Below are 18,157 nucleotides of genomic sequence, written 5' to 3'. Positions count from 1 at the left end.
TTTATTTTACATGATAAATAAATATGATATAATAAAGCACTCAACCCTAAGCAGTAAAAACTATAGAAAACTGGCAAAAGTTTTAAATTATTTTCATCATTTCTGATCTTGTCTAATAATGTAATGCTTGCAGCGCTTTTTTACTTCATCAAAACTAAGGCTAATTAGTAATTTATAATTCACACGTTCTAATTCTTCCGGCAAATAAGTTGTTGGACTTTTAGAAAAATTATTAATTTCAAACTCTTTTATTAGCTGATCTAAATTCTAGTCACTCACTGGCTGGTAAGCCTGGATGTCTTCCAGATGTCGAGCGGAAGGATGAGCCGTGGAGAGCTCGTAGCCTGCGCACATCTCGAACAATACGTGACCTGCCGCACAACNGGAAGGATGAGCTGTGGAGAGCTCGTAGCCTGCGCACATCTCGAACAATACGTGACCTGCCGCACACCAACACATTTAGTCAAGTGAATTAAAATAGATACTTTATTGACTATAGATACTTTGCTAAATAAGATTAAGTATTTATTTTAAGTAAAGTGTTTAGAGAATAGAATAGAAGTGTCGGCGTTGAAGAAATTGGCCCATGACAATATACTTTAGTGGGTAAAGTATTTAAACATTCGCAATGATTTTATGGCATGGCGTCATTAGAGAACCCAGCATATTTTGAGAGAATGCACTAATTTAGATGATTGCTTCAGCATTGTTTTACAGGGAATAAGCGTGTGAGTTTTTACGAAAACAAAATTTGAAATATACAGCGCAAACCAAATGTACTTCACACGTGGTTCACACATAAAATCGGATTTTATGCATATGTTCTGTATCTATGTTGTTCTTACCGAAACAGAGCGAATCAATGGCGTCTCGGTTTTCTCTAAGCCGTTTTTTGATTATTGGGAAGATCCGTGACGTGAAACCGAACAAGGTATTCTCCAAGCCGGATAATCTGGAATTGGTACAACCCAGATGAGTTTTATTCCACCATTAACTTTTAAAAACTTCAACGACGCTTAGAAAATGTGTGCAACATTTTCTATATATTTTTTTCTATATATATTAACATTTATATTTATGTGCTATAGCAACATAATTCCATTTATTACATGATGATCCATGTGTATTGCGCACATACATTTTTAAATTCAACTTTCACCACCTGTTGCATTCTACGCACCTGGCAACGCCGTTCTGCAGTACGATGTTGCCACTGTGGATGTGGCCACAGGGGGGAAAACCTCTGTCCTGCAAGAAGAGCAAAGCCTCGAGGATTTGTCTCCCCAAACGTTGCACCTGCTTCAGTGGTAGCCCGCTAGCTCTTTGATGGTATTTTTCTGCCCAGTCCTGCTGCCAGTGGCTCTGTAACAGATTAAAAAAAGAATAAAGAGCAGAATATTGCTTACTTTTTTCGACAGAAGAGATAACCGTATTACCCAGCCATATGGCTTGGGAGCAACGAATTTATGATTGGTTTTAAGTCGTTAGCTTATCAGGGTCCATGTTCATTGTTCACTGAGCAGACGTGAAGGCACTGGTTTTGCAGCACCATTGGTGTACCAATTTTATGCCTGTTTTACATCTTACTACAAGAAGCTGTACCTATAACTTCATTAGAATATTTCATTACATGAATAAAAAGAAATTGAAGGTGAGGCTCTTTATTCAACTTTTGCTTGTGGTCATTTTATTTTCCAGCTATATAGGTGCACCGAACTTAGTGCATTTAGAAAATTAGTCCTGGAAAGCTAACAACAAAAAGCTGGAAATCTACTCTGCAGAAAGCGTACCCTATAAATGAGATCCTTCAGGGTTCCTTTGGGGTTGGTGGGTTGGATGATGACGATGTAGGAGTGGGACGACACTGTCGCGAAGTCCAGGTCTAGTACAGGGTAGATGTAGGGATGCTGCAGTGCCTGCAATAACCATGCAAGTTTATTGAATAATTATAATTACTGATCCTCAGTTATCGCCCATTTTTACGAATTGCTAACCATTTTCACGAATACATTTTTACGAATTGCTTGAAGAAATTTATTACGCCTCTCTCAAATGTGTTTAGTGATATTCATTATTCCATGCTTAAATAATTTCAATTCAAATTCTTCCAAGCATTAGATTTCTTTTAAGTGACGTTTTCCAAGTTATAAAAGGGCTTTAAGGTATATTAGATTCAACATGCATGCAAAAGTTTACAATGCTATTCAAATAGAAAATTCTGACATAGAGATTTACCGTTAAAGATCAAGCGTCGAGATCTAATGCGTCATATGAATACAGAGAAATGAGTGCCCCACTCACGTATATAACTACTGCCAATATAACACGGGTTAAGATAAAAAGAATCATAAAAATAAAGCGACATCTGTGTCTGCTCGTACTGAAAAGTACCTTCATTAGCTCAGTTGTTATAACCTAAAACTGCTTTAAAATTTCGAGACATGTGTGTCCCAATCACCTGGAAAAGTTCGATGAGCGCCTCCCTCGTGCCAGGCAGGATGGGGACGGGGGCGATGGGGTCGTGGGGCTGTAGGGTCATCAGGCGCTCGGTCTTGACGATCGTGTCCCGCACGCTGAACCAGTTCTTGTCGATGCGGGACCCTGTCACGTCAGAGACTTCAGCATCATCTCAACACGTACTAAATTTCTATCCAGAGCTCCCGAAAATGGGATATATTTTTCACGATCAATGTATTTTATTCATTATACTCGGAAGCTAATACAAGAGTAAAAATATCTTCAGCACCTTAAGATGGGCTTATATGTTGATATTGATATTTTTGAACGGGTAACGTGCGTACGCCTGTGGTGAACATTGTATTTATCTCCTGCATTGGTCATGAGAATTTTTTAGCTCTTGTATTAGCTATAAGTTTTTTATTCTATGCGTATTGGAACATGTTTAATAATGAAAATGAAAGGTTTGGTAGCAATTATTCTAATGCTTCACCCATTAAAGCAAGCTAAAAAATTGTACGATACAAAAGTATCAATTGGTTAATTGAAGGAAGCAGCTCACCAATCTCGCGCAGGTGGTCGATCATAGTGTAGCGTTGTCGGGTCTTGGTGTAGGTCTTGGCTGCATGCGCTGCGGTCTCGCGGGTTGTGCCTACTGGTCCGTGTCGGTCCAACTCCATGCGGTCAGCCCGCTCCCCAGCCCCGGACCCGCCGTCGTCGTCCAGGGCGGAGTACGCATACCGACCGCCATGCCTGCGCAATGCGGTGCCAGGTTATAGTTTAAGAAACTGCCTCGACGCAATATTCCTTGAAAATTACTACAAGCGCCTCTGGACAGTGAGTAAATTGTGTCTGGGTAGACGGAATTAACTAGAAAATGAAAGCAACGTAAATATCGCACGTTTTCTACAAAAATATAGTGGATTTCTATGGAATTTTCTCTGATTCTAAAATTTTTCATTGAATTCGCGATTGAAGCAAACGAGTGACATTAAGACGGAATTAAAGAGCATGGCGTTAATGTCAACACAGTTAAAAACGAAGAAAAGTTATTGTGGGCTGATTTAAAGTAGAGCAGCATAAACGTCGGCCGCGTTGATATAGAAAGGTCCAGTAGTAGGCAGATGGAGTGAAACGGTTTAATGATAATAGCGTTAAAAAGAAATGGCGACAAAATCGACAAAGTTGATGTTGTTTGCTATACGCAGAATGTTATTGTTGAAAGATAAAGTGTATTTGGGAAGTGGTCAACGCTGAGAGAATCTAAAAAGAGTTTAGGCGATGAAATCAGAAACTGAAATCTGCACCGACTCTTCATTAGAGTGGTGACATAAAACACTAATCAAGAAAAGATAATATGTACGTAAATAATGGAGATATAAAAGTTCTATCTACAGGATGAACACGATAAACTCTGCATAGTCTAAGAAATAAGTATGAGTAGGAATAGGATAAGAGAGTCGCTTACATCAGCTTTTGGACGACCAGGTCCATAATGAATTTATGATGAATAATAATCAGGTACAGATGCTATTAAGGCCTTATTAATGTTGCCTAAGTTGTCAGTGTTTTCAGGAAACACAAAAACCGGGGGAGGGAGAGTATACTATCCTAAAATGGACCCAGAAACCCTTGTGTTTGTTTTGTTACACGTTTAACTCATGTTTACTAGAGGCTGCACGTCATTAACCTTGAAGTTTTTATTTGTACAGGCCATAAGTGATATTCAGAAGAATATATGATTTGTAAAATGCTCTTTAATTCAAACACCAAATTGTTATGTTAATTTGATCAATTTTCGCACATTAGGTGCAAAAAATAGCACGATTTTCACTCAAACTCAAATAAGTAGAAAGTGCTAAAGTGATTCCCGCTATCATCAATCTTGAATTGAGTTAATTGAATTAGAACGAAAAATTTTGAACCTCGTTTCTCATTCAGGCTCGTAAATCAAGATCTTCCGAATTTAATTTCTAAATAATTCAAGCGACAGTGTCTGGATAGCTGGGAAGGAAAAACATGTTTTTCTTGTACGCGGATACGCGAGAAGATCGTAGTCATTTCTCTTCATCTTCATAAACCCCATCACCGTTTCAAATTAAATCAATTGTCCAGCCCTAAACATTGTGTTCATACCAGATATTGTGTACTCGATAAACATAAATTATTGGGAAAATATTTATCAATATTGTACACGGGGATTTATCATAATTGTAAATCTACGAGAAACGCCAAAGGAAACACACACGCACGCATCAAACGTTCAGGAGCAACTGGCGCCACAAACAAAAGTCTACGGAAGCTCCTCTGCAGACACACTGTTGCCATATGAGCGAGAGTGTCATCGCTCAAACCTGGTTCTAAAATTGAAGTTTCTATTCGTAATTCACATTAAATATCTCATTTCATTTATTAGGTCCTACCTACGACTATAAGCATCCGTCTAAAAATGTTATATCAAAATTGCAACTAGATTGACAAGCTCTTGTGTGAAAAATGTTAAGGAAAATGAAAATATAACGAAAATCTACCGTGGAAATGGCAATGAGTTCCGTTTTTTCTCTAAATAGAGGAGGACGGAGGTAATAACTTTTAATTAAAGATTTTTTTGGACTGGGTCCATGAGACTCGTTGTCGGTGAATTACGTCTTTCTTAATATAAAATGGAATGAAATGAAGTGTTTGTAATCAAAATTTTTTATTCATCAAATATTTTTTCTAAATATAATGTATTATTTGATTTTGGAAGACAAAACTGAATTCGGTGCGAATATTTTATCCAAAAAATTTCAATGTTTACATAATTCCAACAAATTCCAGTCTTAAGTGAAATTGAGCGTTATTAATTTCAAACGCTAAATAAATATTTGGAGGCCGTATCTGTAAATATTTAGAAGCCGTATTTGGGCAACATGGGGCAGCGCGCCCCTCCCCTTTTTTAAACTAAAATTTTGATGAAGTTTTAATTGATACGAGGTTGTTCTTTGTTTTGTTTACAAGTACAACTTATGAGGAATGTATGATGTGAATTAGACGCCTATAGATTTATTCAATTTTTAATGCAACACTATTTTGTAATAAGTGTCAAAATGGGCCCATTGCCCCCACCCCTGGCGCCAATGGGCCCATGGGCTTGGGGCAAAGCGCCCACCCTTGGTCCCTTTACCACAATTGCATATTTTTGTTTAAAAATGATAAAACAACACTTTACAGTTAAAAAATAAGAAAAATATAATAAAAAATATGACAATTATTCATTTATGGACAACTCAAAAAATCATAACCTTAACTTGAAAAAAATATACTCTTGACTTTAAAAATCTATCACTGACGTGATGAAAAATATTTCATTGACATAAAAATATATATCCTTGACTTGAAAAAATATCCTTGTGATAAAAAAAAAATTCGTCCTTGACATGGAAAAATGTATCCTTGACTAGAAAAAATATATTTAGTTGATCAGAAAAAAATTCGTTCCAGTTTCGCCCATAATACAGATATTATGTGCAGAGATTTCGTACCTAATCGTGATGTCAGCCAACACCATAAAAACTCATCAACTTTAGGTTCATTGGTGTTGACTGAAATCAACTTTTGGTAAGGAAAGAGTCAATAACTCGATAAGGGGTCATAAATACGCATAACTAGAAACTAAACCTGCTGCCTTGAGGCGGCAAATAAAAAAATCATGCAATTTGAAGTATAATTTGTAATTCAAAAAGCTAGTCATAGTTTTAAAAAAGTCATTGAGACAAATTTAATGATGTATAACACAAGACTTCACCATGGGCGCTTTGCCCCGTGACACGCGTGGGCCCGTTGCCCCCACTAGGTATCATTTCAATTTATATCGTGTCAACATTTTAATTTTTTTTCATCATGCACTCACTTGGCTTGCTGTTCAGCTCCCCAGCAAGTGAACATTTTTGTTAATATTTCAGCTTTCGGCGTGGGGAGTGCGTTCTCCCCGTTATTATTATCCGTTGAGAAAAACGTGCATCCTTCATCGTGTTCTCCGTTATTTAAGTGGAGACTCGAGCACATATCGTCCAATTCGCGTTCAGAGCCAAATCCCTTGTGTCGTTGTGGTCGTAACTTTCTAGGAGGTTTATCGTAGTTTACCCCAGGATGCATGTAGTTGACATGGTCATGTCCTAGTTTCCTGGGACCATCCCAGCTCCGGTCTCGCATTCGGTGACCGTAGAACCCGAACATTCTTCCTGACGAAGAACTTCTAACGGAACTTCCAAACGCGCCTTCTGTACGGCCGCTGCGACGTGGGCCGTCGTGATGGCCACCTTCGTCACCTCGGTGAGAGGCGCGATGGTGAGGACCGAACTTGAAAATGGTGACCAATTCCGTTTAAAAAGTTGCTTAAAAATTGAGACGCGGTGCGTCCAAATATTAATTTTTGAATTTGGGAAATTTGTATTCAAACTGTGAACGAATAACGAAGTTAGACCAACAACAATTTCAAAATTGCAAAATCATTCAATCACACTGGAATAGCAAATATCATACTATGCCAAAGCCTCTTCTCAGATTAGAAAACTTGACTGTTAAAAATTTGCAGCAAAATATCTGAGATATACTCAAATAAAATTCCAATTGCTTTCCTTTAAACTTGTATTATCTGAATTTCGTGCGCAAAAATAAAAATGAAACTAAACTATGTTGTCGATATTGCCAATGAAAAAAATTTAAATAAAGTAAGGCATTATAGGGGCAGGGTGGCCCAGTGGTTAAAGTTTAGAGTACCAAGATTGGAGCAGAGAGGCGCGGGTTCGATCCCAGCTCTGTGCGCCAGTTTCTGGTCAGAATCGGCAAGGAGGCCGGGCGGTTAAGCGCAGCAGAATTGTAGCAGTGCGTTGTGAGTTCGAGACCGCAAAATGCTGTGAATGTTCTGCGATGTTAAGAATCGGCGACAGGCCTACGGCCTAATAAACGCTGAAACCGCTATTATCATTATTATTATTCCTTGATGTATTTTGAGCTACTCTAATTAATTTTAATGCTGACTTTTCATTTGAAAGCCAAGACTGCACAACGTAGCCAAAGGGCGATTACATTAATTTATTCAGCAGCCAAGAAATATTTTCTTTTATCTCCTTTTCAAGGGTGCATGTTTGTGTGGTCACAAGGCCGTGAAAGGGCAACGATATAAAAAAGGAAGTGACTTATAGAGTAGAGCGTGAATAGAACGGAAAGGGAGATATAAATAAAACTATGTAAAAAAATTCATATAGGTTATTGGGACCGAGGAATGAGAGTGTGCGTGAGTAGGACAGAGATTTTGTCTGGCCGACTCAATACGCAAAAATTTAACGGTTTAAATACAAGCTGGTAAGCAATTAGGAATGGTCATTGTTCTCTCTAATTCAATCTTTTCAGAAATTAATTTGACTTTTTTATGGTTTCTTATAAATTCGAATTCCCATTCTTAATTTCAAGCTTAACCATTAAATTTTCACAGCGCTTCCTAGCCACTCGTAAGTATTGTGTCAACGCATATTCTAGTTTTAGAGATCAAGACGACTCCTCTACGTATAAAGTTACTTGATTCACTTTCTTATTTATAGTTAGAAATATTTACATAAATTATAGTTTTCAATTAGGCTCCGACAGCTTTGTCGTAGTATTGGCCAAGAAGAAGAGACTGCAATCGATGACATCGATCTACTCCAGAGGCCGCGACTGAGGCTAGTCGCTGGATTGTCAGGCGATTGCACACACAATCCTAGCGAAAATAACTTTGCAGCTCAGTCCAGAGTGTCGGCTCAGTCCAGAGTGTTGGCTCAGTCCAGAGTGTTGGCTCAGTCCAGAGTGTCGGCTCAGTTCAGAGTGTCGGCTCAGTCCAGAGTGTTGGCTCAGTCCAGATTGTCGGCTCAGTCCAGAGTGTCCGCTCAGTCTAGAGTGTCGGCTGAGTCCAGACTGATTACAGATAGATTGGTCGCTTCAGCAATTTCGATTTAGATCTTACCCCAGAAAGAAATAGAAAAATATAACTCAGTACTCACTGCAATGAGTGACAGAGAGCGCATTTTCTCGTCGACGAAAACGTTAGGTCACGGAAGACGGACAGACGGACGGACAGACAGACAGACGGACATGGCGAGCACAATAGTGCATTTTTTCCATAAATGAGAAAATGCGCTAATAACTAAACGAATTATAAATTGACAAGCACAATGATAGTCTCGTTCCCGATAATAGTTGCGCTGTAACACAAACTTAAATGATTCATGTGATTATTGTTGTACTTTTGTTTAGTAGCATTCATTCATTTGGATCCTTAGAGAGCCGTGTCTTCTGAGTCTGAAATTGAACTGGATGCAAAGGCACATCATCAACAAACTAGTAGCTAAAATTTATTCCAAGGTTAACTTTGATGAGACTAAAAAATACATAGAGCGGACACGAAGTATTTAATTAACAGCTAGGTCTTAACTCTGCTCGGTAATTTGCTTAACAGGACGGCTTGTGATTTTTTGTGTTGTGGAATTACAAGGTATCTTACCGACTGTAATAATGAAAGCTACCATTATTGCTTTAAGTTATAAGGATAAATAGAAGAAATATGAGTTATCTTAAGGATAAATCATATCATCATGCAATAACGCTAGTCAGTTGCAAACAACAAGGGAGAACAAAAAAAAAAAAAAGGTATTGATGAACAAACAATCGAGGCCGTTCTAAAATACCGCGTAGGGACCGTATCGATAAGTTTAAAATTATAAGTTTTATGATTATAAAATGTAACATTGAAATACCGTCTCGATAAGTAAGGTTGTTATAAAATATAACAGAGGAAGACATCGATAAGTGTGGCAGTTATAAAAAGGTCGAAAGAACCGTATCGGTAAGTAAGGAGGTTCTAGAATATAACAGCGAATGAACCACAATAAGAAGTAAAATGGTTTTAAAAACCACATTTCATTGAAATATCGAGAGAAGGTCTAATATCAAGGATCTTAACGCCAGAGCCATGAATATTTTAGACAAAAAAAAAAAATCAGTGTCGAGCAATAACGTCTCTGGCGTCTGATAACGTTTAATATCGTCAATAACGCACACCCGATGGCGAAAATAAGTACAAATTTTTTTATTTTTGAGACGCGGAGAGAAAGTTGGAGAGAAAGAAATGTTACAAGACAGGAAAGATGAGTAACAAAGTGAAGATGGGTTGTGAGAGAGATAAGTACGTATATAATGTAGGAACAACGTGGACACGTTAGATAGTTATAGAGGTTTAGAAGTAAATAATTTTCGAAGGCAAGAATTGAACCAAGGTTCACAAACAGTGGATATTCGACGTGCACATTTTATACGCCTCTGCCAATTTCATCTCAAGTTTCAGAACACAAAACACATGTCGATTGGGTCGAGGTTAATAAAATGATTGACTTATTTATTGATCAGGCAAACCATGAGACTTAATAAAGCTCATTCAGTGCATTCCTTACACCACAAAACTGAGACTTGATATGAATATAACTTTATTAATGCAGCTCCCTGTAGCACAAATTCCCTTTGCAATTCTGTGATACGATTATAAATTTTTTTGACAGTTTCCTCGCACAGAACAAATAGGTTGCGGAAGGAGTAGAATCGTGCTCATATTTTTTCGGCTTGACAATGAGAGAATAAATAGCAACTTATCTTTCAAAAACAAACGAGCAAACTAACAATGTTGAACTTTTTAGTTTCAACCGAAGCTTCCTTAAATAAGTTTAAACTTTTTTTCTATGATGACATGGTACGGCGATGATCGTTAAGATAACGATCTGGGCATGTATACAATGCATCATTCACCAGGAGTTTATGGCGGTGGAGGGTATGAATAATTCGTGCAGCCTTGGGCTGACGGCCGCGGTACCAGAAAGTTGCACGGAAGCTGTTCAAACTCAACGAAAAAAGCTCGCCCTATTTGGGTGTTATAAATGTAGTTTGAATTTGATTTCATCGTTAAATGCTACAATTTGCTGTCATAAGCACGAATATAAAATTAGCCAAAATCAAGGACCTCAGACCTTACAGCTCCTTTAAATTTTCAAGCAAATCAGAAAAGTTTCACGCGAGGAAGGTCTATGTTTTATGAGTTAAAAATCTTGCTTCTTGGGTCAAGCTCACTCACATTTCATACCGCTAAAATCTGGCGTTAGATTTTGTTATCGTTTTTTTACGAGCGTAACGTGAAATTCAACCCAAAATTAATTAAAAATTCTTATTGTAGCACTGCTGTCAAAGATTGACCGCGCTGCTGTCAAGGATTGACCGCACTGCTGTCAAAGATTGGAGGTACTGCTGTCAAAGATTGACCGCACTGCTGTCAAAGATTGACCGAACTGCTGTCAAGGATTGACCGCACTGCTGTCAAAGATTGACCGAACTGCTGCCAAGGATTGACCGCATTGCTGTCAAAGATTGACCGAACTGCTGTCAAGGATTGACCGCACTGCTATCAAAGATTGACCGCACTGCTGTCAAGGATTGACCGCACTGCTGACAAAGATTGACCGCACTGCTGTCAAAGATTGGAGGTACTGTCGTCAAAGATTGTCAGCTTCTGGTCGAAGATTGTCATCTAACACGGCATAGACAAGATGGAGGAGTTTGTGGCGAGGATTTGGAACAATCAACAATATTTCGTTAGTTCTCTTTAACTAAAACCAAGAATAATAGAGCCTGCAATTGATATTAACTGTCTGTTGATTCCTTAAAAATAAAGTTATTATTCTAATAGTTTCATTAGATGTGGACTCAAGAGCTTAGAAAATTATAGACTCTATGATCAATTTGAACTCGCAGTGAACACGGGTCCATATTATAGACCAAAATTATTATCGCTAATTGAAATTAAAATTTACACGACTTCGGAATAACGTGCAGACATATTGATCCATGAATACAGGCAAATAAGACGCCGGCCTACAACGAATTATAAATAACCTGCGTATACCACCAAATCACTTATGTTCATAAAATTAACGAGTTAAAGGTCACGGTTTTTGCCATGAATAATTGATGTTGACACACTTATCATTCATCACAAACTCTCCATGAATCAATGGTAGGAATAGAGAAGAAAATGTCATGCTTGTGAGAGTTTGGTGACACACACCCTACGTGCACAGGAGTCATAGAGACACTGAGACCTTACAGCTGAACAGGAAGAGCCTTCACGCTTCCTGCACGGGCTTCTCGTGACAACTTCGGGGCATCTTAAAATGCTTTATTCATTAATTTTGTTTTTTTTTTCAATAATATTTTTGCATTTGTAGAGACCTAGGTAATACTTTTGTAGCAGAAATTCCTATGTATGAACTATATATAGAATTTTGCTAGATGTTCAATAGAGTAATTATAATTTTTAAAAAGTAGTTTTACATTTTTACATCTGGTCATATGTGACAAGCTTAACAAAATATTGAAATGAAGCAAAGAATCTTTCTATCCACCCTGGATATTCTTCAAATATTTGAATTCAATATTTTGAAAACAAGTCTACTTGCAAACCATGTCAACTTTAAATTGAAATAAACATAAAAATGTAGGTTATTAAAACACCTGAACTTATTGATAAAAAATTTGTAATTGAATTAATAGGTGGAAAAAAAGAATGTTTATTACAAAATTAATAAATCTCAATTGTGGGTAGTATTTCTAATTTCCTAAATAATATCTAACATTATTTTTTAGAAGGATCCTGCCCTAGTCGAGAAATTTTCGGGCTCTATTCGAGAAATGAATTTAATTTCCCTTCACTAAGGAAAATGAAAGCTAGTATTCAAGTCCAGCGACTCGGAGTCAGTCAGCCATTCAAACAAACATTCACTGCAGAAAGCGGAACAGAAAACGTTGGAAAGCTGGGGAGTCTTTGGGATAGAATAATGTCTTTTATTTAAGCATTCATCGTCAGTTCAACAGTTATTATTTCCGTTTAGTATGCGTACATAAATAACTAATCTGTTCAGGTAGCACGGCAGAGCCTACTGAAAGTCTACGGTAAAAAGACCTAGGATTTCACTTACTTTTGTTCACATTATGTTATTCTGAGATGCGAAATTCGGTACAGCCAAGCATGGCTATGAAAAGTTGGAAAAATTAGTGATTCTTAAATTTTGTTATCTACATTAAATTGGATAAAATATGGAATTTGTTGTAAAATTACACGGCTTTTATACAATGTCTCACTCCCAGTAAAATTTAGCATGTATAAATTAAAACCAATTTATTATTCATCGTTCCAACCACGCACTACTATATTTTAGTAAAATTAAAAAAACATGTGTATTTGAACGTGTGCAAAATAAAGGTGAAATTGTTCCCAAAGAGGCATCAGTGAACTTTAAGATGACATTTTTCATTGGACTGGAAGCAAATCAATGGGGCGATGAAAACAACTAAGCTTGACCCAACCGTCACGCAAAAATCTCGATCCGTCAGAATATTGAATCAGATATCGGGGATCGATTGTGAGGTTCTGCTGTGCTTCTTGCACGATAGGAAAAACTCTCAGAAGAAAGAATTTAAATGCAAATCAATAAAGCAAACATGAAATGGTCATTTCCAAATAATCTGGCACATCAAATTCAAAATTAATTAGCAAAATGCATGAAATAATAAATTTGGCCTAAATTACCTTTTACTAGCGTGTTGATGAAAAGATTTAATTACGCTGCGGACAGAAATATCATTATTATTTGTATTCTGGAGTTCACGAAAATTTCAATCGCATGAACGCATTGAACGCATCGTTTAATAGCGGCTATCAACATATTTAACTTTTTCTATTTAGACCATAATTCATTTCGCTTCAAATATTTTGCTTAAAAAAGATGTTACATTAGAAGTTCACTAAGTTCACAGAATAATAAACGGGGGGGGAGAAGAGAGAACATTCCATCATTACCATGCAACTCCAGCTTAAATACCCTGGAGGATAAAGTTCCTATCGAATTGTTCGCAATTAGAAGGGCTGATTTATGGCCAAAGTTAGTCAGCGCCTGTAGGATTTTTGTCAATAGAACCACCGGGAATACAAGTTTTGAAAGATTATAGAATAAGCCCCATTGGAATAACAAAGTTTATTGTAGATGTAAATGCCAGTTTGGACATCGTCCATAAATAAGAGTTCGTGAAGCCCCGCCAGTTTTTCTTATGTTAATGATGGACTCAGATCAATTAAGCTAAGCGAATAAAAAGACAACTTGTTGAATGTCCTCACGATTAACGATCTATATTTAACTGCGCCATCAATTGTAAAATTCGGTCAGATCACGATTACTTAGCATCAACCGCTAGAAAAACTAGCGGTAACGGGGTTACATGAAAAGTAATATAAAATTGAATATTCCTCGCAGCATGAAATAGGACATCCCCAAGTCTTTTCCATCAGGAGTTCACGGTCAACTAATAAGCCTCATGCAAATTAGTCAGATTTTTACTGCATTGCTAACAAGCATCGCAAAAATGGCCGACGCTGCCCTGATACGCAAGTTTAACACGGCAAGAATTGCACGCTTCCCCATTCAATGGGATTTTCCAGCCCCCTTCTCACACTCTTTAAAGGGGATCGCTTGGCTAGCCCGTCGCTGTCTGACTTCCATACCCCTTCAAACATTCACCCTCTCCCTCTTCCCTCTCTTAGCTTTCCCAACTCTTTTTCTCTTTTAGGTCATCGCACGTGTTGGAGCTTCACTTCCGCCTTGTAAGTAATTGATATAATAAAACAATATTGCTCTTTTTTTCTACCACTAATTGTTGATGCAAGAACAAAAATTCCTGCATCGTTGAGATTTGAAACCTAATAATAGAAGGTTTAACTAACTAACAACGATAAATATTAATAATTTCATGAATTATTTAACCTAAAATAATTCAAAGGGAATTTTGACGGGACTAATAAATGTGCGATGGTGAATTTTTATTCAATTAAGGGATGAAAGTTCAGCCATCAAGCATAAAAACTAAATTACCCATAATCATTGTATTAAAATGTGGAGTGAGCAAATACTATTGAGTAATATCAGAGAATTGAATAAAATTTTGAATGGCACTCCCCATATCATTGATTTAATATTAATTTAAATGATGCGAATATGTCGTGCACGAAATGACCTAAACGTGGATAATTTTACCAAATAATGAAATAATTTTTGATGAATGTCATTTAACTGACAATGATGTTGGGGCTCTCTGAATGACCAACTAGCCTTCATGATCGCATAGATTTATTCAGTAATGCACGATAATCAAAACACTTTATTACACCACACTTTCAAATAAACAAATAAATAATAAATAATGACACTAGCAAGTTCACTTAATGGCTTTGATCTTGGTGTTTAGCTCTTAAGGCTAAATTTCCATTCGAGTCTAACTTTCCATTTTAGTACAACTCTCTGATATGAGGCTTTCCTATAAAAGAACCAAATAGAAATAGATAAATAACTGAACACTCCTCTACTACGTTAAAAGTGCGAATAAACTTCAAGTCTGTAATTAATGGCCAGCTGTGGTAACTAGTGAATGAAATGGTAAGTTTGTTGTAACAATAACTACCAGTTTGCTGACCTCTTCATCCCACCACTCCTCACGATATCATTACACCGCTCAAAATAATCCACAACTACTCCACACATTACTGAACCACAAATCAATACTCGCTATATTTCAACGTACCATCACACCGCACTTTATTGCAACATCACAACACACGTCACGTCGCGTGCTGCAGCGTTCTTCATGTCGCGGCTTCCGCGTCCGCTGCGCTTTTCACTACAGCAAATCGACTCACGATTCCCGCCGCAGTGCACCAGTGCACTGCATTGCACCGCAGTGTACCAGCACTGTACTTCATTGCACCGCAGTGCACGACTGCATTGCACCGCAGTGCACGACTGCATTGCACCGCAGTGCACGACTGCATTGCACCACAGTGCACGACTGCATTGCACCACAGTTTGAAAACAACTAAGCTTGACTCAACCGTCTCGCAAAAACCTCGATCCGTCAGAATATTGAATGAGATATCGGGGATCGATTGAGAGGTTCTGCTGTGCTTCTTGCTCGACGGAAAAACTCTCGAAAGAAAGAATTTTAATGCAAACCAATAAAACGAACAGGAAATTGTCATTTCCAAATACTGTGGCACATCAAATCCAAAATTGAATTAGTAAAATGCACGAAATAATAATTTTGGCCTAAATTATCATTTACTCACGTATGGATGAAAAGATTTAATTACGCTGAGGATAGAGAAAATACTATTATTTATATTCCGGAGTTCACGAAAATTTTAATCGCATGAACGCACAGGACGCATAGTTTTATAACGGCTTTTTAACAATTTAACTATTTCTATTTAGACCATAATTCGTTTCGCGTCAAATATTTTGCTTACAAAAGCTGTCGCATTAGAAGTCCACTAAGTTCACAGAATAATAAACTGGGGGAGAAGAGAGAACTTTCCATCATTTCCATGCAACCCTAGCTTAAATACCCTGGAGGATAAAGTTCTTATCGAATTGTTCGCAATTAGAAGGGCTGATTTATGGCCAAAGTTAGTCAGCGCCTGTAGGATTTTTGGCAAATGATATTAATGAGTCAAGGCATGCCATCAGCGGTATGATGGCTCATCAGAATATCAGACGGACTTTGTTCAGTTCTAAAGGAATAATTAATATTCAAACCGAGATATTTTGGTGGGCAATGAGGTTGAAGGGATAACTTTGCATGCTTTGCATCCTTCCAGTTTCTATTTGACTTTTGGTCTCACAAGGAGTTCAGAAATGGACTTTCTTTTGAGATGATGTACACTTAACGGCTATAATATTCTATTGCTTCAAGTAATAAAAATTTAGTGGATTAAATATATTATTTGAAGAATTTGTGTACTCAACAAAGAAGCAGCAACATAATAATGGACTATGCGGGCAATCAGAAGAAAAAATGACAGCAAATATTTGCCATTAAAAATTGTTGCTGCACGTTTTCTTATTTTTAGAATCTCGATTTGTACTTTCAATTTTGATCTCGTATAGGAATCGATTTTGATCTCGTAAATATTTTCGATTTTGATCTCGCATAAGAGTCAAAACAATTGAAAAATATTTAAAATTAAGCTTTTTCCGACGGGTTTTTCTAAATTAAAAAAATCTTTATATTTCTGCATGTCAACTGTCAAAATTATTAGATAATTTTCGACTAAATTATTCGAATTTTCCCACTGAAATTCATTCATTTCTGTATTTCTAATACCATTAAACCCTTTTCCGTTACTTATGGCCACACAATGTTTAGCTAATATTCAAATAATGTTTCTGAAATAAGTATATAATCATAAAGGGAGGTCCATGCATCAGGATTCGCCCATTGTTCTCTGGTTGACCCCCACAGATTTCCAAATAAAATTAACTCAACTGGTGCGCTGGGTTTCAACTGTTTTAAAATTGAGTATTAATTGAATAGTCAGTTGTCTGCTTCAAAATAAGAGCGGAGACTTGTTTAGGACTGGCTTTTAAATCAATGTCATGCCAGTAAAAAATATCATAGTTTAAATAATGGCAGTATAACAAAAATATGAATAACAATAATATTATCGTGAATCACTATTTTGAATCACAATAATCATCGTTATTGCTCTCAGTCGATTCTAAGCCCGATTATTGAGCCTAAACTTAAAACTGATAGAATTGAAATTCGGTGTCGCGCGTCAAGGCCTCGAGTTCATGTTCAAGATTGAAACATCGGCATAGAATAAATTTTGGAAATTCTGCCGATCTCTATAACGGAACTCGTCTTAATTAAAGAAAGTATTATACAAAAGATATGATAAAAACCATGAAACAACTTTTGTTTTTTTTTGTTGGTTGCTAGTTCTGAAAACTGCTACCAGGCTTATCCAGACGGCAAATGTTAGTGTGATTTTAATATGAAAAAATACTAAAATTCTTATATTCTGNAAATGGTTCAGTGAGGGAATGAATTTTAGTAGTAAAATTTTTAATAATTTCTTCAATCTCGAGAGAGATTAATTCCCAGAAAGCCATAGTCGGTTCCAAGATACTCTTGTTCATAATCAAAATAAAAATAATTAATATGGTTATTAATCCCTGAAATCTTAATAATTAAATCACTAAAAAATTTGGGTAAGAATTTGTCAGAAAATTTAACAACGGCACAATTAAGTTTCAACATAAATTCAGTTACAATATAAATTCTATTTCGAGATAAATTTATTCACAAAAAAAATTTAGACACAATTGTCTTTGTCAAGCAAACCTTTTTCTTAAATTCGAGTCGCATCAAGTGTTGCGCATCAAGTGTTGCGCATCAAGTGTTGCGCGTCAAGTGTTGCGCATCAAGTGTTGCGCGTCAAGTGTTGCGCATCAAGTGTCAAGTGATGGCTGAGGTGCAAGTCCCTCAGTGACATTAACCCTCGCAACTCAAGTCTTTGAAGCCGCGGCCCTTGAGACCTAAAGTCTTCCAGAACAGCCAATGACGCTCACTGGATATCAAAGTACAGCAGTCTTAGTGAACAAAGTCACTCCAGCTCTCAGGTGTAATGAGCGGCAATTAGGATATTTAAGGGGCTTTGAAACGAAAAATTTAATCACCTCACAATTGGAACTGGAAGAAGATTATTTTAACAACGTATGCAAAATTTATTTTCTCAATTAGATCAAAATTCAAT

The 18,157-nt window shown here is 37.0% G+C and overlaps 1 protein-coding gene across 1 annotated transcript in view; it reads right to left on the bottom strand.

The window, feature by feature from the left end:
* LOC108682512 (PX domain-containing protein kinase-like protein) overlaps positions 1–18,157 on the bottom strand; it is a 43,399-nt gene that overhangs the window by 12,208 nt on the left and 13,034 nt on the right. Inside the window, exons 2-7 of the mRNA XM_018171687.2 lie at positions 3,020–3,210; positions 2,459–2,601; positions 1,791–1,916; positions 1,181–1,362; positions 846–952; positions 280–371 (exon numbers count right to left, since the gene is read on the bottom strand). Of these exons, the coding sequence (XP_018027176.2) occupies positions 280–371; positions 846–952; positions 1,181–1,362; positions 1,791–1,916; positions 2,459–2,601; positions 3,020–3,210 (841 nt within the window). The remainder of the gene's footprint in view (positions 1–279; positions 372–845; positions 953–1,180; positions 1,363–1,790; positions 1,917–2,458; positions 2,602–3,019; positions 3,211–18,157) is intronic.

The sequence above is a fragment of the Hyalella azteca genome, unplaced genomic scaffold (assembly GCF_000764305.2).
Source record: "Hyalella azteca isolate HAZT.00-mixed unplaced genomic scaffold, Hazt_2.0.2 contig5797, whole genome shotgun sequence".
Lineage (NCBI taxonomy): Eukaryota > Metazoa > Arthropoda > Malacostraca > Amphipoda > Hyalellidae > Hyalella > Hyalella azteca.
Note: the sequence above shows the minus strand (reverse complement) of the source record. Positions and strands in the feature narration are given on the sequence as shown.